The sequence below is a fragment of the Carlito syrichta genome, unplaced genomic scaffold, assembly GCF_000164805.1.
Source record: "Carlito syrichta isolate Samal-C Ts95f unplaced genomic scaffold, Tarsius_syrichta-2.0.1 Scaffold115619, whole genome shotgun sequence".
Classification (NCBI taxonomy): domain Eukaryota; kingdom Metazoa; phylum Chordata; class Mammalia; order Primates; family Tarsiidae; genus Carlito; species Carlito syrichta.
In genome coordinates this window covers 368,640-392,896 of record NW_007059715.1, presented here as the reverse complement: position 1 = coordinate 392,896, position 24,257 = coordinate 368,640, and the positions used below count along the sequence as shown (strand labels likewise).

The 24,257-nt window shown below is 44.5% G+C and overlaps 1 protein-coding gene across 1 annotated transcript; it reads left to right on the top strand.

Moving 5' to 3' along the window:
* Nucleotides 1-40: 40 nt before the first annotated feature.
* ADPGK (ADP dependent glucokinase) lies at nucleotides 41-23,626 on the top strand. The gene is made up of 6 exons (XM_008072886.2): nucleotides 41-133; nucleotides 4,391-4,453; nucleotides 14,401-14,521; nucleotides 17,475-17,671; nucleotides 18,316-18,414; nucleotides 22,121-23,626. Exons 1-6 carry the CDS (start codon nucleotides 41-43, stop codon nucleotides 22,670-22,672), a joined length of 1,125 nt encoding a protein of 374 aa, XP_008071077.1. The 3' UTR covers nucleotides 22,673-23,626.
* Nucleotides 23,627-24,257: the final 631 nt, after the last annotated feature.

The window sequence follows — 24,257 nt, the reverse complement described above, 5'->3', positions numbered from 1 at the left end:
GCATTCAAGGAATGATCTGGAAGAAGCCTTCATTCACTTCATGGGGAAAGGAGCAGCAGCTGAGCGCTTCTTCAGTGACAAGGACGCCTTTCATGACATTGCCCAGGTTGCGTCAGAGTTCCCAGGAGCCACAGTAAGTCAAGATAGGGTGGGAAAGGATGCCTTTTTCCTGTGCTTCCTGGAAGCAACCAGGTAACTTCTCCTCCAGTTTGCCCCAAGATGGTAATCATTGGAACCCAATTTTACAGTTTTCTCTTTTTGTAAAGCTGTATCTCTGACCTTCCGATATATAGTTGTCTTCCCCAGTTGTGACAGCCAAAATGTCTTCAGACATTGTCCGGTGTATCTTGGATATAGAAGAGGAGGGGAGCAAAATCAACCATGGCTGAAAATTGCTGGTCTAGATTGGTGGTTCTGACTTGAGTCTGTATCAGAGTCACTTGAAGGGGCTGTTGAAACAGTGCTGGACCTACTTCCAGAGTTCTGATTCAGTAGATGTGGGAAGGGGCCCAAGCATTTATCTTTGCAGCCTGTTTCCTGGTTGATGCTATAGGTCTGAGAGCCTCGTTTTGACAGCACTTCTACAGGGTAGAACCTATTAGAAACAGAGAGAACCTTAGTGGTCCCCAAGCTCACCTGGTTATTATAAACAAAGCTGTAAGGCCTATGTGGTCCAGGCATTTCCTGGAGGCTCACAAGGAGTAAGAGGCAGTGCTGTGACCAGAGACCCAACCATGGCTCTTCCTACCTCACCCCAGCATGCCTGCTGCTGAGTTTTGGTTATTTGGTTAAGCATCTCTCCCTACTCCCCAATTCTTCCTTCTCACCTAATACCTTCAGTTCTAGCCAGAGAAGCTCTTAATACCTTTCCTTTTTTTTTTTCTTTTTTTTTTTGAGTAGGAGTCTTACTGTCGCCCAGGCTGGAGTGTAGTGGCATGTTCATGGCCATCTCAGCTTTGACCTGCTGTGCTCAGGTGATCCTTCTGCCTCAGCCTTCCAAGTAGCTGAAACCACAGGCACACGCCACCACACTTGGCTAATTTTTTGATTTTTTGTAAAGACAAGGTCTCACCAAGTTGCCCAGGCTGGTCTCAAGCCCCTGGACTCAGGCAAATCCTTTTGCTCTGCCTTCCAAAGTGCTGAGATCATAGATGTGAGCCACCATGCACAGCCTTAATGCCATTTTTAATTGGCACCTTTTACAAGCAAACCTCTGTGACTACTTTTATTTTGATGACTTTTAAGATTTTAAAGCTTTTTGTCCTTTGAAGCTGCTCATTTGAACATTAGAGGTGGGCACAGGCATTACCCAACTCAGTTTCTTAAGGAGACATCAAGTTGTTAAAATTTCAATAATGGGCTGGGCATGGATGCACACACCTGTGTAATCCCAGCACTTTGGGAGGCTGAGGCAGGTGAATTGCTTGAGCCCAGGAGTTTGAGACCAGCCTGGGCAACATAGTGAAACCTCATCTCTACAAAAATAAAATAAAAGTAAAATAAAATAGTTAGCCAAGTGTGGTAGCACACACCTATAGTCCCAGTTACTCAGGAGGCTGAGGTGGAGGGATCATCTGAGCTCAGGAAGTCGAGGCTGCCATGAGCCATGATTGTCATGATCATGCCACAGCACTTTAGCCTGAGGGACAGAGTGAGACCCCAACTCAAAAAAAATTTTTTTAATTATGATCATTTTGACAGCTGAACTCAGAAGTGAGATTCTGATCTCTTCTTATGAGAGAATCTTGCGTTTTTACATGATGCTGAATCTACTACTCAGGTCTTTATAATCATGGTATTTAAGCCCCCAGTTTAGTTTCTATTTTCTTCTCTTCTGCCTTGATTCTGCCTTTTGTTTCATGGTGAAAAAAAAAATTACAAAAACTTTATCTAGCTTCTTGATGGCCCAGATTATTTCTTAACATTGTAAAACCTAATGTAAGTGCTATTTACCATCCACTGGAGTTACACTTTAATTTGGTGCCTTCTTTTTTTTTTTTTTTTTTTTTTTGAGTTGGAGTCTCACTCTGTCTCCCAGACTGGAGTGCAGTGGCCACTCCTGGTCACCGCAGCCTCTACCTGCTGGGCTGCGGTGATCCTTCCTTCCACCTCAGCCTTCCAAGTAGCTGGGAACTACAGGCATGTGCTACCACGCCCGGCTAGTTTTTGATTTATTGTAGAGATGAGGTCTCACCAAGTTGCCCTGACGGATCTTGAACCTGCAGCCTCAGGCAATCCACTCACCTCAGCCTCCCAAAGTGCTGGGATTACAGGCTGAGCTACCAAGCCCTGCCAATTTGGTGCCTTCTTAAACTCTCTTAAACTATTAGGCAATTTGAATGATAAACAACAGTTAATAACCATTATGTGAAAACTTTAAAATCCACTTTGTAGATATCTTAATATTTTCCCCCCTAGATTTTTTTTTTTTTTGAGTCGGAGTCTCACTCTGTCACCCAGGATGGAGGGCAATGGTATGCTCCCAGCTACCACAGTCTCTACCTGCTGGGCTCAGGCGATCCTTCCATCTCAACCTTCCAAGTAGCTGGAACTACAGGCACACACCACCATGCCCAGCTAATGTTTTGATTTTTTGTAGAGATGAGGTCTTGCCAAGTTGCCCAGGCTGGTCTCGAACCCGTGGGCTCAGGCAGTCCTCTCACCTCGCCCTCGCAAAGTTCTGGGATTATAGGCATGAGCCACCATGCCTGGCCTCCCCCAAGGTTTTTAAGTAAATTCTAGTCATTATAGTTAAATAAGACATTAAAGCTAACATGTTAAAAGGCTTAATTGCAGCCTGCATATCACAGAGAGTTTTTAATGTATCTCTAGAAAGCTGTTACTGTCTCAGCTGAATTCAGAGTTTGGTCAACACAAGCTGTGAGGCGAAAGTGATATCCAGTATCTAGAACTGTTCGTTTAGGCCATGACTCCGCATGGGCTAAGGACTAGAAAGTAATAGCATTCAACCCAGGCAAGACTATTGATTAAGCTTCTCAACTTTCATAATAGAACAGCAAGCTTATCTCCTATGTGTCAGGTTTCCAAGGCTCACGGATCCATCCCTAGTCAGCAGCATGGGACACCAACCTTGAATTATCTGCCCTCTAGATTATCAGCTAAAGATGTGGTGCTTAGGGGGAAATATTGACATATATTGGGGCCCATGACCTTTAGAATTTTCTTCCAGGAAAGCCTTCATATTTCCAAACACATTAGTGTGTTTCTTCCTTTCTCAAAATTTAGTAACAAACATCCACTGTGCTTTAACTTAAAAGATGACAGTCCCTGCCCTGAAGAAGCTAGTTCTGTACCTAGGTGATAACAGACTAGTTGTATACAAGGGCTGTATGGAAGGTTTGTTCAGGTTATGGGGGAAGGAAGGAAGCTGTGATCCTGTCTGGTGAGGGCAGTTGCGGAGAGCGAGATGTCAGTGGGGAAAGGGGAACAAAGAAGGCATCGCAGAAGAGGGTGGCGCTGCGGCTGGCTGATTCTTGGAAAGTGATCAGAGATTTATCTAGCATCTGAGAAGGGGAGAGCTTCCTAATGAAAGGAAGCAGCATGTGCCAAAGGCAGAGACAAGAGAGGAAGGCCGGCTTGCAGAGCTGCAAGCAGGTGTGGAAGAAAGGGCAGAAGGCAGAAGTGAAAAGGAAAGCACACATCAGATAAAGAAAGGCCCATGTACCTTACTCTGGAGTTAGAGTCTAGTTCTTTATCGTATCTACTGAAGGAGTTTCAGGAGGAGAGTGACATTTTTCTTCATTTTAGAAGGATGACAGTGTGGAAGATAAGATATATTGGCCAGGCCCGGTGGCTCAGCCTGTAATCCCAGTACTTTGGGAGGCCGAGGCGAGTGGATTTCCTGAGCCCATGGGTTCAAGACTAGCCTGGGCAACTTGGGAAGACCTCGTCTCTACAATAAATCAAAAGTTAGCTGGGTGTGGTAACTCGCACCTGTAGTTCCAGCTACATGGAAGGCTGAGACGAAAGGATCGCCAGAGCCCAGCAGGCCGTGAGTGTGCCACTGCACTCTAGCCTGGGCAATGAAATGAGACTCCAACTCAAAAAAAAAAAATATATATATATATAGCTACACTTTTCATGTTTCCTATATCTGTTTGTCTGCTTGGAAGCTCAGAGTCATATTTGATCTATAGTTAAAGCAATTGTTCTAATTTTCATGGCTAGCATATTTTTTCCTTCACCTTATTATTCATGATCTGTTTCTTTTTTTAGTAACTTTGTCTGTGTGTCCTTTGTTGTAAATCCTCCTCAAAATGTTGTGGGGAAAAAAATGGACTATGGATTAATTTTTAAAATAAAAAATTGTTAAGCTTGGGTGATATAGTTATATTAATATACCGTCTAATAGCCTTGAACTGTCTTACAGCACTATGTAGGAGGAAATGCAGCTTTAATTGGACAGAAGTTTGCAACCAACTCAGATTTAAAGGTAGGTCAAATTCTCAGACTAAAACTTATGACTTCCACTAGTGTTTCAGTAATTTGGGGAGCAAGAATGAATATTTGTTCCTTGATTCAGCTTGTGGATCACCTGCTATGTGCTAAACCCTGGGCCTCTTAGGAAGCAACATAACAATAGTAGGAGAACAGTAGTAACTAAGACTTTGAGTGTTTACTACGTGCCTGACATTGTCTTTGCTGCTTTCCATAAATTGTGTGATCCTTGTGACGACCCTGTAAGGCTAGTTAGTACTGTTTTTTGTTTTTTGAGCAGGAGTGTCACTCTGTTGTCCTGGCTGGAGTGCAGTGGCACACTCACGGCTACCTCAGGCTCAACCTGCTGGGCTCAGGTGATCCTTCCACCTCAGCCTTCCAAGTAGCTGGAACTACAGGCACACACCACCATGCCCAGCTAACTGTTTTGATTTATTGTAGAGATGAGGTCTCGCCAAGTTGCCCAGGCAGTTCTCAAATCCCTGATCTCAGGCAATCCTCTTGCCTCTGCCTCCCGAAGTGCTGGGTTACAAGCATGAGCCACTGCACTTGGCTAGTTGGTACTGTTAATGGTACTGTCATTGATTTTGCTTTCTACATGAGGAAGCTTGAGGTTTAGAGAGTTTCACAACTGATAAGTAACAGAACTAGGATTTTAACGTAGGCAGTCTGACCCAAGATCCCATGTTCTTAAGTACTGTATCATCTAATAGTTGGGAGCATGTGGGATCTGGAGTCAGTACCTAAGACTGGGGATTATACAAGTGATGAAAGAAAACATAACTGGCTACATTGACAAGCCTGGGCCCAGACTGGCAAGAAATGAAAGCTATTAGATGGGTGTCAGTAGTGGGTGTGTCTTCAAGTCTCAAACTATTTGGTGTTGTTTTTTTTTTCCGAGTTGGTGTGTTACTCTGTCACCCAGACTGGAGTGCAGTAGCATGCTCACAGCCACCGCAGCCTCGACCTGCTGGGCTCAGGTGATCCTTCCACCTCAGCCTTCCAAGTAGCTGGAATTACAGGCACATGCCACCACACCCAGCTAATTTTTTGACTTATTGTAGAGATGAGGTCTCATCAAGTTGCCCAGGCTGGTTTCGAACCCATGGGCTCAGGCAGTCCTCTCACCTTGACCTCCCAAAGTGCTGGGATTATAGGTGTGAGCCACTGTACTCAGCCCCATTTGGTTTAAGTAGAATTTAAATTGTTGCTATGCTCAAAATAATATCTGAATAAGAAGTTTCTCGTGCAACGAGGAGCGGGGCAGCACAGAAGTTACTGCTGTTGTAATCTAAGATGGTTAGGGTTTGGATGAGAGTGGCCAGAGAAGGAGAATGTGCACGTCTAAAATCTCTGCCAGTGGAGTCACTGACTTGGCTGGACCATCCCTGGGGAGCAAAGAGATTTAACCAAGATGATTCTGGCGTGAATGAACTTGAGAAGTGCAGAATGATTGTGGCTGCCAGCAAAAGAAGGGAACTATGAACAATCCTCTAGTGTTGAACGATCAGCCTAAAAATAGAAATAAGGGAATGAACTCAGAAGCACATTCACATTTTAATAAGAATTAAAGCTCTCATGAAATATTAGAGAAAAAAATACAGATTTTGCAGTCATTATCCTTATAAATAGTCATTAACTCTCAAATAGAGAAGATTAGCAATTCCAGGACTGACCTTTGGAAATACTACCAGCTAAGACGTGAAGAAAAGAAGAGATTGATCAGAAGTTAATCTTTAGAGAGAGCGCCAAACCTTCCCATTAGAATCCCAGAAGTTTTCATAGGTCCCTAAAAGGTTGCACTTCTATCCTGATAAATAATGCAGAGGACACACCCTGGAAGGTGCAGGTAAGTGCATGATTGACCTTTCAATATTGACCTCCCTTGGGACCAGCATTTGCTCTTGGTGTCTGGAGAAGCTGGGCTTGGGACCCATCTAATTGGAAGACATCCTGATAAAGCAAGTCTGACCTTGGTAGGAGATTGAAATGAAAAGTGTTATCTGTTCCTCAGTCCTCACAACAGTCTTATCATTCTGAAGATAAGAAAGAGGTCCAGAGAGGCTAACTAAGGTGCCCAGTCACCTACCTACTAAATGTTGGAGCCAGGATTCAGCACAAGGATCTGCCTTCACTTCACCACCTTATCTGCACTTTCAAGGGGATTCCGTTTAGACCAGGTACAGTGGCTCACACCTATAATCCAGCACTTTGGGAGGCTGAGGCAGAATGATCTCTTAAGCCTCGGAGTTCAAGACCAGCCTAGGCAACAAAGCAAGGCCTTGTCTCTACAAAAAAAAAAAAAAAAAAAATTAGCCAGGCATGATGGCGTATACCTATAGTCCCAGCTACTCAGGAGCCTGAGGTGGAAGGATCACCTGAGCCTAGCAGGTCGAGGCTGCAGTGATTTGTGACCATGCCACTGTACTCCAGCTTGGGTGACAGAGTGAGACTCTGACTCAAAAAATACATATACATTCTCTCTCTCTCTCTCTCTCTCTCTATTATTCTTTTCATATATTTACTTTACTACAATTTTTTTTTTGAATTTTTGCATCAATTTCCATGAGGGATATTGGTCTATATTTTTCTTTTATTGTAATGCCTGTGATTTTGTTATAGGGGTAAAACTGGCCTTATAGAATGAGTTAGAAAGTATTCCTCCTCCTTTTCAGTTTTTTATAAAAAGCTTGGTAAAAGCCGGGCATGGTGGCTCACGCCTGTAATCCCAGCACTTTGGGAGGCAGACGCAAGAGGATTACCTAAACTCAGGGGCTCAAGACCAACCTGAGCAACATGGCAAGACCTTGCCTCTACAATAAATAAAAAAATCAGCCAGGCATGGTGGCACATGCCTATGGTTCCAGCTAATTGGTAGGCTGAGGCAGAAGAATCACCTGAGCCCTGCAGGTCAAGTCTGTGGTGGCCATGAGCATACCACTGCACTCCAGCCTGGGCAACAGAGTGATACTCCCAACTCAAAAAAAAAAGCTTGGTAGAAGTGGTATTATGGCTTCCTTCTGAGTTCGTAGAATTTGCCAGTGAAGCCCTGGAGGCCTCAAGTTTTCTATGTGGGAAGGTTTTAAATGATAACCAATTTCTATAATAGATATGGGGAAATCTAGATGTTCTGTTTTATGAATAAGTTTTGGTAGTTTGTATCTTTCAAAGAATTTGTCCATTTCATTTAAGTTGTTGAATTTGTTGGTGTAAAGTTAATTATATTATTTCCTTAGCCCTTTAAGATCTCTATAAGCTGTAACACAGAGGGTACCAAAAAATGTATATACATTTTAAGAAAGGAAACATTATATTAAAATTGTAATACTCAATGTATACCAATAACAGAAGATGAATACAAGTCATGTTTGACTTCTGTAGTTACAAGAGGTGCTCAAAGTCCAGACACTAATTGCGGTGAACTAAAGAAATACATAGATACAACATCTCTTAAAATGTGCATAAATTTTTTTTTTTTTTTTGGCACTCTTGGTATCTCTTATTCCTGATACCGGTCATTTGTGCCTTTTCTCTCTCTGTCTGTCTCTGTGTCTCTGTCTCTCTCTCTCTCCCTCCTTGTCTTTCTCTCTCTCTCTCTCTCTCTCTCTCTCTCTCTCTCTCTCTCTCTCAGCAGTTTGGCCAGAGGTTTATCAGTTTTATTCTTTTTAATAAATACTGAGTTTTGGGTTTCATTGATTTTTTGTGTGTGTGTTGGAGTCTCACTCTGTCGCCCTCCACCTCAGCCTTCCAAGTAGCCAGAACTCTACCACGCCTAGCTAATCTTGTTTTTATTTTTTGTAGAGATGAGGTCTCGCCAAGTTGCCCATGCTGGTCTCCAATCCACAGGCTCAGGCAGTCCACTCGCCTCGGCCTCCCCAAGTGCTGGGATTACAGACTGAGCCACCGAGTCCAGCTTTCATTAATTTTTCTCTGTTGTTTTTTCTATTTTTATTTCATTGGTTTCTGCTTACTTTGTATTTAACTTGCTCTTCTTTTTTTTAGTTTCTTAAAGTAAGAAGCTCAGGTCTGGGACAGTGTAGGCAAGGAAAGTCGGCAAGCCGGATCCGTAAAAAAAAAAGAAGCTCAAGTCATTGATTTTGAGATCTTTCCAGTTTTCAGATATAGGTGTTTAGTGGTATAAGTTTCCCCTTAAGTACTGCCATAGCTGCATTCCACAGATTTTGATACATTCTTTTTATTTTCATTCAGTTCAAAATATTTTCTAATTTCCCTTTGATTTATTGAGATGCACCATTTAATAGCCCATTCATGGACTATTTAGAGGTGTGCTATTTAGTTTCTATTAATAAAGATTTGGGGATTTTCCAGATACCTTTCTGTTACTTATTTCTAATTTAACTCCATTGCAATCAGAAAATATGCTTCCTGTGGCCTGAATTCTATTAAGTTTATTGAGACTTTTAGTTTAGTTTTGTTTAGTTTTGTGAGTTGGAGTTTCACTCTGTCGCCCACGCTGGAGTGCAGTGGCACATTCACAGCCACCCCAGCGTCAACCTGCTGGGCTCCAGCAATCCTTCCACCTCAGCCTTCCAGAAAACAGCCAGAACTACAGGTATGCGATACCACGCCTGGCTAATTTTTTAATTTTATTGTAGAGATGAGGTCTTGCCAAGATGCCTGGACTGGTCTCGAACCCATGGGCTCAGGTAATCCACTCGCCTCAGCCGCCCAAAGTTACTGGGATTACAGGCTGAGTCACGAAGCCCAGCCTGTTGAGACTTTTAATGACCCAGAGTATGATCTATCTTGGTAAAGTTCTATGTGCACTTGAAAACTTCAAGAACTTCATGAATCTTTCTGTTATTGGGTAGTGTTCTATAAGAGTCTATTAGATCAAGTTGGTTGATAGTGTTGTTCAAGTCTTCTGTATCCTTGCTGGTTTTCTGTCTACTTGACCTATCTGTTATTGAGAGAGGGGTGTTGACATCAACTATGATTGTAGACACTTGTCTATTTCCTTTGCAGTTCTATAACTTTTTGTTTCATGTATTTCAAAGCTCTGTTATTAGGTACATAATTGTATAAATGTTCCAGATTGTTACACCCCCTTCATGAATCAACCCATTTATCATTACCAGGGGTGAAGAAGGTCATTTCATAATATTATTTGCTCTGAAGTTTATTTTAATTGAAATAATCATCCCAGCTTTCTTTCTATTAGTATTTGCATGCTATGTCTTTTTCCATCCTATTTGTGTCTTTTCATTTAAATTGCAGTTCTCATAGACAACATATAGTTAGAACTTGATTTTTAATCCACGTTGACAATCTCTGCAGATTGGAGTGTTTAGACCATTTGGGTTTAATTATTGATATATCTGGTTAGGTTTAAACCTGACATCTTGTTATTTGTTTTCTGTATGCCTCACTTCTTTATCTTCTTTTTCTCCTCTTTTTCTGTACTCTATCAGATTGTTTTCTATGATCTCATTTTATCTTTCTGAATTACTAGCTGTAATTCTTTGTTTTCCTATTTAGTGGTTGTTTTAGGGCTTATAATGTACATCTTTAGCTTATCACAGCCTACTTTCAAGTGATATACCACCATGTATACTGTAAGAACTTTACAGTTATGTACAAGCTTACCTCAGAGATACTGCAGGTTCCATTCCAAACTACAACAATAAAGCAAATAATGCAGTAAAATGGGTTACATGAATTTTTTTGTTTCCCAGTACATATAAAAGTTATGTTTACACTGCACTATAGTCAAGTGTGCAATAGTACATGTCGAAAAAAAGTACATAATTTTAAAATACTTTATTGCTAAACAATGCTAACGATCATCCAGGCTTTCAGAGACTTGTAACCTTGCTTTTGGTAGAGGGTCTTGCCTCCATGTTGATGGCTCCTGACTGATCAGGGTGGTGGTTGCTGAAGGCTGGGGTGACTGTAGCAATTTCTTAAAATTAGATGACAGTGAAGTTTGCCACATTAATTGACTCTTCCTTTCACGAAAGATTTCTCTGTAGCACATGCTGCTATTTGATACTGTTTAATCCACAGTAGAACTTCATTCAAAATTGGTGTCAATAATCTCAAACCTGCTACTTTTTCAGCTATGTTGATGAAATATTCTAAATCCTTTGTTGTCATTTCAACGTTTACAGCATCTTCACCAGGAAGAGATTCCATCTCAAGACACATTATTTGCTCACCCATAAGAAGCAACTCCTCATCCCTTCAAAGTTTTATTATGGATTGCAGCAATTCAGTCACATCTTCAGGCTCTACTTCTAGTTCTAGTTCTCTTGCTATTTTTACTACATCTGCAATTCCTTCCTCCACTGAAGTCTTGAACCCCTCAAAGTCATCCCTGAGAGTTGGAATCAAATTAAACTCCTGATAATGTTGATATTTTGACCTCTTCCCATAAATCATGAATGTTCTTAATGACATCTAGAATGGTGAATCCTTTCCAGAAGTTTTTCAGTTGACTTTGTGCAGACCCATCAGGGGAATCACTGTCCATGACAGCTATAGCCTTTTGAAATGTATTTCTTTTTTTCTTTTTTTTTTTTTGAGTTAGAGTCTCACTCTGTCACCCATACTGGAGTGCAGTGGCTGCTCCCGGCCACCGCAGCCTTGACCTACTGGGCTCCAGTGATCCTTCCGCGTCAGCCTTCCGAGTAGCTGGAACTACAGGTGCACGCTACCACACCCAGCTAATTTTTGACTTATTGTAGAGATGAGGTCTCGCCAAGTTGCCCAGTCGGGTCTCAAACCCGCGGGCTCAAGCAATCCACTCACCTCAGCCTCCCAAAGGCACGAGATTATAGGCTGAGCCACCGAGCCTGACTGAAATGTATTTCTTAAATAATAGTCTGAAAGTTGAAAATACTCTTTAACTTATGGGCTGCAGGATGTCAATGAGCAGTAATATTTTGAAAGGAATCTTTTTTTCTGAGCAATAGCCCTCAACAGTGGGTTTTAAAAATTCAGTAAACCATATGGTAAACACATGTGCTGTCATCCTGGCTTTCCTGTTCCACTTACAGAACACAGGCAGAGTAATTTAGTGTAATTACTAAGGTCCTTAGGACACTTTTGGAATGTTCGAGTAGCATTGGCCTCCATTAAAGTCACCAGCTGCATTAGCCACTAACAAGAGACTCAGCCTGTCCTTTGAAGTGTTGAAGCCAGGCATTGACTTCTCTCTAGCTAGGGAAGTCCTAGATGGCATCTTCTTCCAACAGAAGGCTGTTTTGCCTGCATTTGACAATCTGTTGTTTAGCATAGCCACCTTCATCATTTATCTCAGCTGGATCTTCTGGAGAACTTGCTGCAGCTTCTCTGTCAACACCTGCTGCCTCACCTTGCACGTTTATGTTCCAGAGATGGCTTCTTTCCTTAAACCTCATGAGTCAACCTCTGCTTGACTTCAAGCTTCAAGCTTTTCTTCTGCAGCTTCCTTACCTCTCTCAGCCTTCTAGGATTGAAGAAAGCCAGGGTCTTGCTATGGATTAGGTTTTGATATAACAGAATGTTGTGGCTGGTTGTTCTTCCATGCAGACCATGAAAACTTTCTCCATGTCATCAGTGAGGCTGTTTTGCTTTCTTGCCTTTCATGTATGCCACTGGAGTAGCACTTAATTTCCTTCAAGAAATGTCCCTTTGCATTCACAGCTTGGCGACTGTTTGGCACAAGTAGGCCTAGCTTTCTGTCGGTCTCGGCTTTGACATGCCTTCCTCACTAAACTTAATCATTTCTAGCTTCTGATTTAAAGTGAGAGACATGTAATTCTTCCTTTCACTTGAACACTTTGAGGCCAGTGCAGGTTATTAATTGGCCTAATTTCAATATTGTTGTGTTTCAGAGACTAAGGATGCCACAGGAGAGGGAGAGAGCCATGGGGAATAACTGGTTGGCGAAACAGTCTGAACACACATTTATCGATTGTTTGCTATCTTATATGGGAGCGATTTGTAGTGTCCCAAAACAATTAGAGTAGTAACATCAAAGATCGCTGATCACAGATTACCATAGCTGATATAATAATAATGAAAAAGTTTAGGAGAATTCCCAAAATGTGACACAGCAACAAGTGGGCACATGCTGCTGGAAAAATGGCACCAACAACTAGACTCGCTCAACACAGTGCTGCCACAAACCATCCATTGTAAAAAGTGCAGTGTCTGTGAAGCACAATGAAACAAGGTGTGCCTGTGCTTCCACATGTCCCCCAGCTGTATTTTACTTCTATATATGTTTTAAACCTTACACTATGTGGTATTTTTCTTCAAACAGTTAATATTCTTTTAAAGAGATTTAAATAATCAGAACAATAATCTCATGGACTTACCCAGTATTACTATCTCTGGTGTTCTTTGTTGAGATGCATATTTCCCTCTGGTCTCATTCTCTTTCTGCCTGAGGACTTTTTTTTTAAACATCTCTTGTGGTGCAGGTCTGCTAGTGACCAGTTCTTTCAGTTTTCACATTTCTGGAAACTCTCTTATAGTAATATGCTGAAGCATCTGTAGGGCTTACTCGGTTTATTTCTGTTTCTTAGGGTTCACTGTCCTTTGTTGTTTAATGTCCAGGTGTTTCGAAAACTGTTGTTTCACATATTTTGTCGTTGTTGTTTCTTCAGGCAGGAGGGTAAATCTGGCCCTTTTTGTCTCATATTGGAATTGAAGTTCTAGCTAAGAGTTAGAGAAAGGAAATAAATTGGTCAGGGCAAGACTTTTCAGAATTGGCAGGTGATGGGCATGTGTCGGGACAGGATGGGGAGAGAGCACTATTTTTACCCAGAAGCTGGGATTTCTTAGTTAGATACAAAAGAAACTCTGTACAAAGTAGTGTACAAACAAGCAGTTAATCGGCAAGTAAAAATAACTTTTGAAGCTCCTGGGTGCAGCACATTAAATCTGAAGCTATGTTGATAGTCTCTAGGGACTTTCCTTTAAATGCTGGTCCAAGTCCCCATTGTTTCAAGTGTTTGCCTGGCCTCAAGTGGTGTGGCAGAAGCAGCAGCTTATTGGAGCTGAGGAACAGAAGCAGATGTGACATGGTTTCTAGAAAGACTAGCTGGGGAGGCTCAGGTTGGAATCAAAGGAAGAGGTTTTAGAAACATTGCAGAGCACCTCCCCTGACCTTCTAATGGAGATATTCTTTAATTCTCTTAGTTGAGAGGCTGTCCTGTCCAAGAACTGCTAGGTAAAGTGTTGACATTAGGTCCCCTGGTTGTTAAGGCCGTGGTGGTCCAGCAACTTTTTCAACAGTTGCTCCATCTGACAACTTTGGCAAACAGCAGCTCATGTCTGTTTTCCCACACAGTAGTCATGAGTGAGTCTCAGTCTGCTTGGGCTGCCATGATAGCAAAACACCATAGACGGGATGGCTTAAACAACACAAGTTTATCTTCTCACAGTTTTGGAGACTGGACAGCCCAAGATCAAGGTTCCAGCAAGGTTGGCTTTTGGTATGAGCTCTCCTCCTGGCTGCCGATGGCCAACTTGCCACTATGTCCTCACATGGCCTTTCCTTGGAGCTTGTGGTAGGGGAAGAGAGCTCGGTCTCTGTCTTCCTATCTGATTAGGTCCTCATTTAACATGAATTGCCTTCTAAAAGCCTCATCTCCAGATACTCTCACACTGGTGCTAGGGCTTCAACATCTAAATTCCAAGGAGACATAGACATTCAGTCCCTAACAGGGAGTTTGGGGTACAGCAGCTGTACGGGTAACTGACAACCGCGATGTGGGTCCCTTGTCAGCCTCTCGTTTCTGGATATGTTGTGGCCATACCCTCCAGAGGCCTAGGCCCTGGTAATGGCCCTCATATTGTATCCTAGTAGAACAAGAACTTTCACAATCAGATTTGGTGTCCAATATTTTGTTGAAATGAGTAGAGTCACTGTGGAGTCTGGGAGGAGCAGCAGGTCTCCTGATAGGCTGTCTGTCTGTCACTTATCTCCAGGTTCTTCTTTGTGGTCCAATTGGCCCAAAGCTGCATGAGCTTCTTGATGACAATGTCTTTGTACCACCAGAGTCACTGCAGGAAGCAGATGAGTTCCACCTCATTTTAGAGTACCAAGCAGGTAAGGAAATGCGTAAGTAATGGTGGCAAGACTGGTTGCCGGACTATGTGTTGTCAGATTGGGGTGTGACTGTGCTGAAAATGTATCGTTATAAATTGGTGGGACCCTGTTCTTGCCATACTAAGATTTCCTGACGCACTGGCCCTTGCCTCAAGGGAGGGGGTGGAATATCGCCACACAGAAGAAAATCTCACATACACAAACAGAATTGCTCTAACCCAAGAGAATGAGGCAGTAGCGGGGCAGCCATCTTGAAAAAAAGTGAAAATGTGTTAAGTACACATATATAAACTTTTTCTTTATTACAAAGAAAAGTGAAAGGCGGGTGAAGTCGGCTTGCTCTATGCTGGTTCTGCCTGAGGCCTTTCTGACTGTTGTAGCTGCTGAGAATTGACTCCTTCTGAGCATTTTATTTTTCCTGGGTTGTGTGAGTGGAGCTGGTTTGTATTTAATGTCCCTTACACCATTTCCTATGACATCATGTCCTAATGTTTGTGAATTCAAGTCTATCCCATCCCACCCTACCTCCTGCAGATGTTAGGTATTACACAAACTCAAGATCTGATTTCTGAGAGAATTTTGAATACTTGGACATACTTTGCTTCTGTGTATTTCCTGCTGCATCTTTCTCTCTGCTCAGAACTCAGACTCTTGACTTTCTGATTCAACACGTTGTTAATTTAAGTTAAAAACTTAAGCCTTTTAACAGACTGATTGGTATCTTAAAATAGTTCTTAATACTCTCCAATGAACTGCTTCTAAATCAGATGATTAAGAGGACCTCCCCTCTAAGTAATTACCTTTAATGTAGAGGTGAGCTATACTGCTTCTTGAAAATTATGCCTTTCTCCAGGTATAAGAACGAATTGTTTCTTGTTGCTGGTTCTCTTTTGGGTGCTTACTGGGATCACATGGGAATTACGGAAGGACGAGATCTGAAAATTAGGAACACAGTGTTGAAGTTGGCAAGTCACATTTAAGTTTGTAGTTTCTTTCCATTGTGGTAAGGTTTAAAGGTTGGTGTGTAGAAACCTTGTGAACTGCTTGAATGAAAAGTGTGATGATGACTGTGGACGGGAAGGGTCTGGAATGGGTTAGGAGGTACCTCTGGACTGCTGCTGCTATTCCAGACTCGTCTCACTTCTGTTGGCACCCACAGCGTGAACTGGGGACATGGATGGTTCCTGGAGTCTCATTCTCCCTGGCGACTAGAGTAGAAAGTCTAGCATCCTTGACAGGACTGTGACACTGTTGGACAGCTGTACCTTGCATGTAGTTGAGATGGTACAGCTGAACTCAGAAGGAGACTTCTCCATCCTTGGGTCTATATGCTTCACACTCCAGTTTTTCTTTCCTGTGCTCTCTTCTGCTGAGTACACAGCAGCAAAATGTGAAAATATGTGAAGCAACATTTTCCTAGGCTCCAGGAGGGAACCTAGTCAGGTGGCAGCAGCCCTCAGGTCAGCTCTCTTAACAGAAGCCCATCCCTGACTTTACACTTACCTAGATGGGTATATTCCAAGGATTTGCCAACTTTTTTCTCATTCTCTCCTATCAGAGCTCCCCAGAGAAGTCCATGTTCAGGCTTAGGCTGGGGATCCTGTGAGTCACCCTATAGAGGTCTTGCTGACTTACTGGCTGAGGGCAGGATGATATATTGGGAGGAGAGATTGCTCGCAGAAATAATTAAGAGCTTTGTGAGAAAAGAGGGCACTAACTTCTCTTGAGCTGAGTTTCAATCCCTTTGCTTCTCGCCACTCCATCTGTCCTGTGTCCTGTGGAAAGTGAGCAGCTTTCTGCCTCCTCATTCTTGCTTTGCAGAAGCCTGTTTATTTTTGCCTCTGTCGACTTCCCTGAATAAATCAATTCATTTGGAATGTTCTGTGGCTCTTTGCTCCCAGGTGAAGTTAGGCCTTGTTTTGTTTCCTAGCAGTGTCACTATCTAAGGGTTGGGTCCATATCTTGCTGTCTGGAGAGTATCCATGTAATGTGTTTTTCCCTGTTGTAAGAGTCTTGTCAGTTTGGGAAATGTTGGCTTTGAAGTTCATACCCATATTTTTTTGTTGCCCTTAGGTCATCGGGCTCCTCTCTTACTCACTTGTTCTTTTGCTAATTCATTCCCATGGCTATATATATGCCAGGTGCAGTGTGAGGCTATAGGAGTATGACGATAGAAGATGACACGAGAGCCCCCCTCAGCTCACAGTTTGCTGCTGGGGATGGACACTGGAATGCATTGTCCCAAAGTCATGTGCCCAATCCTATAACAGGGTCCAGTGGTAGCCCTGGGAAGGAAGCAATCAAGTCTGCTTGGGGTGGTAGAGTTAGGGAAGGCGTCACACTGAGGGAGAGGTAGCCCTTAACCTTGATCTTGAACAGCCGTGACTCCAAAGCAACTGACACAGAAGTGGCTAGAGCAGACAGACAGTCTTACCCTGTGGACCAGGTACCCCAAAACCACCAGGGGCAGCAGGGAAGAGGAGGTACAGTCAGTTTGGTGCTTGGGAATTCAACCCGCTTAGGTTCCAACTAAATGAAAAATGCTCAGGGCACTGCTGTGAGGGGCATGTGCTCTGAAAAGGTAGCCTGTCTTGTCTAGAGGGGCACGCATGGTGTGTGCTGTGTGCTGGCATCTGGAAGTCCTGCCACTGCTGTGGAACTGTGTCTCCTGTTGAGAACTCAGTGGACAGGAGCTCTCCTGGGACTCTAGGGGAGCTGGCTACCTTGAAAAAGGTGTCTGGCACCCAGACTGTGTTTCTGTTTCTTTGTTGGGTTTGGGTTTAGACTTTTGGCTTGTTTCTTGCAGTGCCGTGCTGACCTTATACCATTGTAGCTGGGTCCACTCAGCCTGCTCGGAGCCAAGGCTCCCATGAGGCACCTGGAAGTCCCTCCACAGCTAGGAGACTTAAAGCCTCTTCCTTTTCTTCCCATTGTGTTGACTGGGCTTTTCTAGGGGAGCAGTGGGGCCAGTTAAAAGCTCCCCATGCCAACAGATTCATCTTCTCTCACGACCTCTCCAACGGGGCCATGAATATGCTGGAGGTGTTTGTGTCTAGCCTGGAGGAGTTTCAGCCAGACCTGGTGGTCCTCTCTGGATTGCACATGATGGAGGGACAGAGCAAGGAGCTCCAGAGGAAGAGACTCTTGGAGGTAATGGCACCGTCACGACGCCCCAGATCTCAGCTGCAGGTTTTCTTCAGGTTCAGCCACTCGTGGCCTCTAGCTCATGCTGCCTTGCCTCGGGTCTTGGCCTCCCAGGGACACATCTTGGCAGCTGGCTATGAAGCTTGCCTCCTGCTCCAGTGAGGCACCTCCCTGTGTCCCTTCAGACATGGTGGCAGCTTGAGTAGGACAGGTCAGAGCATCTCCTTGCTGAGCCTCTGCATCCTGTGCTGACTGGAGCATGGCTGCAAGGTGCAGGGTGTGTGGTTGGTGTCCTTCGTGTCATCTGTATCATCTCACTTCACGTCAGCTCTGCTGCAGTTCCTACAGACCTGTCCAGCAGTCAACGCCCACTGCTCAGCTGAGGCCCTAGGAGTAGGCTGGCAACATGAACATACGGGGCAGGGCTTTGTCATCTGATTCCATTGCCCTGATGGCTCTCTGCAGAGCCTCGTCTCCCCTGTCAGGAAAAGCATCCCTTGTCCACAGAGGCGGAGGGGGACCCACACTGCTTGTAGCTCTCATGGGGATGCACAGAAGGCGGTCACCAGGAAGAATTGCCTCTCAGGACCTCTGTCCTTCCGTCTTCCTGACTTCTGTTTCTGATGGCACCTCTGTCCTCCTCTTGGCAGGTTGTAGCCTCCATGTCTGACATCCCCACTGGCGTTCCAGTTCACCTGGAGCTGGCCAGTATGACCAACAGGGAACTCATGAGCAGCATCGTGCATCAGGTAACCATACAGGCAGCCTAGGCCACGTTTCAGCCCTGACCCTCCCAGGGCCTTGAGCAAAGCTCCCCCGTCCAGTGGGACATGGGTTTGGACTCTGGGACTGGCTCACTGAAGTGTAGGTTTGTGTAACTTAGACCCAAGTCCATGGAAAGCCTAGCAGGGATCCAGACCTGATCTGGAACAGGTTCTCCTACAAGGTTAGGAATATGGCAGTGTAACTGATGAAGTCAAGGGTCACACTTCTCCCTCTGGGATAGGGAAGTTGCAAGTGAAAGAACTCAAAAGGAGAAAGCTGAAAGTCCAGCCCAGCTGCTCGAAGAAGCTTTGTCAAAGGAAGGAAACTGGGGAACGTCACTGCCTCACCAGGTTCCAGGTGTTCAGCTCCTGCCTTTGGACAGCAGAAACGATGAGGATAAATGTGAGCTAGTGAAGTCTTAGAACACCTAGAAGACGTGGTGGTTGGTTGGCAGCCAGCTTTTGCCACTGGCTTCATGAGCTTAGGCAAGTGACATCACTGTCAGATCACTGCCAGTTAACCTTTTTAATTGCTAATACCTGCATGTGATTAATATATACATATATATATGAAAAGATATACAATGACATCTCCCACCTTCTAGTTATGCCCACCTGTCCCGAGTCTTAGTCATCTCTTTATTAATGTCATCGGTATCCCTCCAGGTGTACACAGATGATATGGAAATATATCTTATTTTTTCATTTCTTTTTACCCAAAAAGATAGCACAACACACTGAATATACTTTCTGCACTTTGGGTTTTTTCACTAAGTGTGTCTTGGAGACCTTTCCTGCATCCCAACGTGGAGCTTGTCCTCAGCCTTCTCACAGCCACATGGCCAAGATGACTGTGGAGGGACCGCAGCTTGTTTAACCCAACCCATCTGGAAGGACGAATGCTTACTGCCCTTTGCCATTACATGCAGTGCTGCAGTGAATTACTTTGTAGGTGATTTTATTTTGCCTGCAAGAATATGTGTGTGTAAATTCCCAGATGCAGCATAGCTGAATTGAAGCATAAGAAAGTACTGGCAGCCAGGCGCAGTACCTCACACCTGTAATCCCAGTACTTTGGGAGGCTGAGGCAAGAGGATTGCCTGAGCCCACAGGTTCAAGACCATCCTGGGCAACATGGTGAAGCCTTGTCTCTACAATAAATCAAAAAATAAGCCTAGTGTGGTAGTGCACGCATGTAGTTTCCAGTTACTTGGAAGGCTGAAGCAGAAGGATCGCCTGAGCCCAACAGATCGAGGCTGCGGTGGCCATGAGTGTGCCACTGCACTCTAGCCTGGGTGACAGAGTGAGTGATTCAAAAAAAATAAAATAAAATAAAGTATTTGCAATTCTGAGATTGCCCAGTTGCCCTCTACGAGAATTGTACTCATTTACTTCCCACTAGCAATATTTACAAATGCTCAATCCCTCTTACCTTTGCTACCAGCATGTAATTTAAAATGTGCATTTATATCAGTCTGACAGTGAAAGATGGCATTTCAGTATACAGTCGCCCCTCAGTATCCACGGGGGTGGAGGGTCTCAGGACCCCCACAGATACCAAGATCTGCAGGTGTTCGAGCTGCACAGTTGGCCTCTGGATAGGAAGTCTACCCTCTGTGTCTGCAGGCTCCACATCCCTTGAGTACTGCATTTTCAGTTCAACTTGGTTGCATCCACAGATGCAAAACTCAGGGCTATGGAGGGCTGAATTTAGTGGTTTGGGTTTAAAAATGCCTTTTTTTTTAGGGTAGTTCTGGGTTCACAGTAAAACAGAGCAAACGTACAGTTCCACCCCATGCCCCACACGCACAGCCTCCCCCGATGCCGACACCCTGCACCGGAGCAGAACGCCTGTCACAGCCCATGAACCTCCGTGGGCACATCATATCCCCCCAAGTCCACAGTTACAGTCATATTCACACTTGGTGTTTTTCAATATAGTTTTTATTTGCCTTTCTCTTTTTGAGGAATCATCTTTTCACTTATAATTCCATTGTCTCTAACTGTCAACCCCCTGAGCTTTAGTCTAAAATGGAGACAGTTCCTCTTTCCCTCAGGGTTACAGTAAGAATTGGATGAAACACAGCCTTTAGCTCAATGCCTGGCGCAGAACATGTAGCAAAAAACCACTATTGCACCAGTGGAGGTATAGGCCATAAATTTCTTTGAAAAATGTATTCTCAGAGCCGGGTTCGGTGGCTCAGCCTGTAATCCCGTGCTTTGGGAGGCTGAGGTGAGTGGATTGCCTGAGCCTGCAGGTTCGAGACCCGCCTGGGCAACTTGACGAGACCTCATCTCTACAATAAATCAAAAAATCAGCGGATGTGGTTGTGCGCGCCTGTAGTTCCAGCTACTTGGAAGCCTGAGGCGGAAGGATCACCAGAACCCAGCAGGTCGAGCTGCGGTGGCCGAGAGTGGCCACTGCACTCCAGTCTGGGCGACAGAGACTCCAACTCAAAAAAAAAAAATGTATTCTCACATACATGTATACTCATCTTTCCATCAAAAACCAAGCCTTTATGTGTGGGCCTCTGGTTCTGAGGAGGGAAGTGCTAAGAAAAAAAGATGGGCTAGGCTTGGTGGCTCAGCCTGTAATCCCAACACTTTGGGAGGCCGAGGCCAGTGGATTATCTGAGCCTGAGGGTTCGAGACCAGCCTGGGCAATTTAGTGAGACCTCGTCTCTACAATAAATTAAATAAAAAAATTAGCTGGGCGTGGTAGCGCGTGCCTGTAGTTCCAACTACTTGGAGGGCTGAGGTGGAAGATTGCCAGAGCCCAGCAGGTCGAGGCTGCGGTGGCTGGGAGTGTGCTTCTGCACTCCAACCTGGGTGACAGAGTGAGACTCCAACTAAAAAAAAAAAAAAAAAAAAAGATGGTGAAGATAACAGTGGTTTCCGTGAGGTGAGTAGATTGCCTGAGCCCACAGGCACCTTGGCTCCAGGTGGGTGGGCCTTCTTTACACAGGATTACAACTAAGTGCAGACAGCCTTCCTACCTACCCCTGCTTTTGAAGCCCAGCTCTAACAGGACACTGTATTCTTCTTGCTTCTTGGTGTTGTATTCAAAGAACCATTGTGACCCTGATCATACATTACTAAGCTCTCCATTTTCTTTTTTTTTTTTTTTCTGGGCTGGAGTCTCACTTTGTCACCCAGACTGGAGCGGCCACCGCAACCTCGACTTGCTGGGCTCCGGCGATCCTTCCGCCTCAGCCTTCCGAGTAGCTGGAACTACAGGCGGGCGCCACCACGCCCGGCTAATTTTTTGATTTACTGTAGAGATGAGGTCTTGCCAAGTTGCCCAGGCATGTCTCGAACCCGTGGGCTCAGGCAATCCACTCACCTCAGCCTCCCAAAGTGCTGGGATTACATGCTGTATGTGCAAAGGCAAAAACCAGGCACCCTGGAAGGAAACAGAAAACATGTTCAGCTCTGCCCTTGACACACAGTGGCACACGATAAAAACCTGGGACTGAGACACCATTACTGCAGCTTTCCAGTTTCTTCCAAGTGATAGTGACAGTGGAGATTGAAGCGTCATGGCCAAAATAGTGACATCAGGTGCGGGGAGCCCTACGGTAAGGAAGAACAGTGACTGCCTGCCTTCTCTGTTATTTAGTCATTGACTGAGATATCTTGGGAGCTAGATGCTGTCCATCAGAGAGAGACTTGTCCTTGTTTCTGTTAGCAGGTCTTCCCTGCAGTGACTTCCCTTGGGCTGAATGAACAGGAGCTGCTATTTCTCACCCAGTCGGCGTCTGGACCCCACTCTTCTCTCTCCTCGTGGAATGGAGTTCCTGATGTGGGCATGGTCAGTGACATCCTCTTCTGGATCTTGAAAGAACATGGGAAGAGTCAAAGCAGAGCCTCAGACCTCACCAGGATACACTTCCACACACTGGTCTACCATATCCTGGCAACTGTGGATGGACATTGGGCCAACCAGCTGGCAGCCGTGGCTGCAGGCGCACGCGTGGCGGGAACACAGGCCTGTGCGACAGAAACCATAGACACTAGCCGAGTGTCTCTGAGGGCACCTCAAGAGTTCATGACATCCCACTCAGAGGCAGGCTCAAGGATCATATTTAACCCCAACAAACCAGTGGTAGAATGGCATAGGGAGGGAATATCCTTCCATTTCACGCCAGTGTTGGTGTGTAAAGACCCAATTCGAACTGTGGGCCTCGGAGATGCCATTTCGGCCGAAGGACTCTTCTATTCAGAAGTACACCTTCACTATTAGGAAGGTTGTTGTGGGCCATTTTTCAGAGGAAGGAGAACTAGCCAACTTGAGAATTACAGGAAGAAGATGGTTTGGAAAATACAGCTGAGGGTGTCAGAACCGCTAGTAGAGCTAGTTGGAAGACAGCCAAAGAAACAAAAGCAGATTAAACTGTGTCAGATACATTCCAGCCTGTTGGCAATTACATAAAAACATTTCAGGTTTTAATCAACAATTTAGCTGAGACTGGATTTTTGTTTCTTATGTTTTGTGTCACAGGGCTAAAACCTTAATTCCCAGATCCCAGTTGATGCAGCAGCATCTAGCATTTTAAGCCAAACCTCTTCACCCTTGAGAGCACGTCAGCTGGAGAAAGCACTTGCCTCTTGCCCACTCGAGACGCACACGCCTGCTCCCCGCAGTCCTGGCCTCAGTGAAGCCTGAGGTCCTGTGTCCCTCTGCTCCCTGCTCATGGGCAGAATCATGACTTCCATTCAGTGTTACAATGACAATATTTAATGACATACCTTCTCAGTCCCCTCTCAGGCTTAGAGCCACACGCAAGGACAAGGCCACCCTTCTTGTGTTTTGCAATCACCCCAGGAAACGGGAGCCTTGGAGGGAGTCGTTCCTTCTGCAGTTTGGAAGCCTGGGTGGCGCTATGAGCTGAGGATGAGCCTTCCTGTCCTGGCTTCTTAGACTGCCTGGGCTCAGCGTCACTGCCCAGCTCTGGATGTGCTTTCTGCGGTAGAAGATGTTTTTGTTCGTTCTGAGTCTTCGAGGACATCTGCTCTTACAACTGGAATATGCTTGTGTGTATCAGATCGTGTATGTTTTATGTTTTCATTCATTAAAGAATTTGACCTCCTGAGAGCCCCAGGATCATGAATACGTTTGTCATGTTATATATTTATTTTTTTATAAATAAAGATTTGTTTGCTTTTAAATATATTAAAAACAATTTACATTTCAGGATCCTAAGCCTGTGTGTAATTGATTTTGTCTCCACCGTCACTCTGGAGCCAGATAAAATATAAATCATTCTGATCTTCCCTCGTGATTTACATGTTACTCTGCCCTTGAGGTGTTTGACTGTTTTGTCTTTCCCGGTCACTGGGCTAGGTAGTCCCTCACCCTAAGCCTGAGCTGCAGGCCTGCCCTCTGGGGTTTAACGTGTCAGAAGGACCAATGTGAAGTAGCCCAGTTAAAGCTGAATTGAAACACAGCAGTTTGAAAGCATGGTGAGATTTTCAGCTTGTGCCAAGGGCAGCGTGGACATGGCAGTCACTGGCAGGCTTATCTAGCTCAAGGGTCATCATCTTCCTCCCCCCCGGGCCCATAGCAGCTCCCAGACTTGGAAGTACGCAAGCTCTCATTTATGACCTTCCTCTTCCCTGCTTTGAGTGAGAAGGCTTGATCGCTCCTGCAAAGAAAATTTAAGCCTAGAGAATTATGCAGCTTGTAATGCAAAGCAAGTTGCTTATTAAGGAACTCTGGCTGCTACCTCATTCTTCTCTATCTCCCGGATCAATTTAAAATAATTAACCACAAACCTTATAGCCTATTTTTATTAGAGGTTTCCATGAGAAGAGATTGGTTTCCTAAG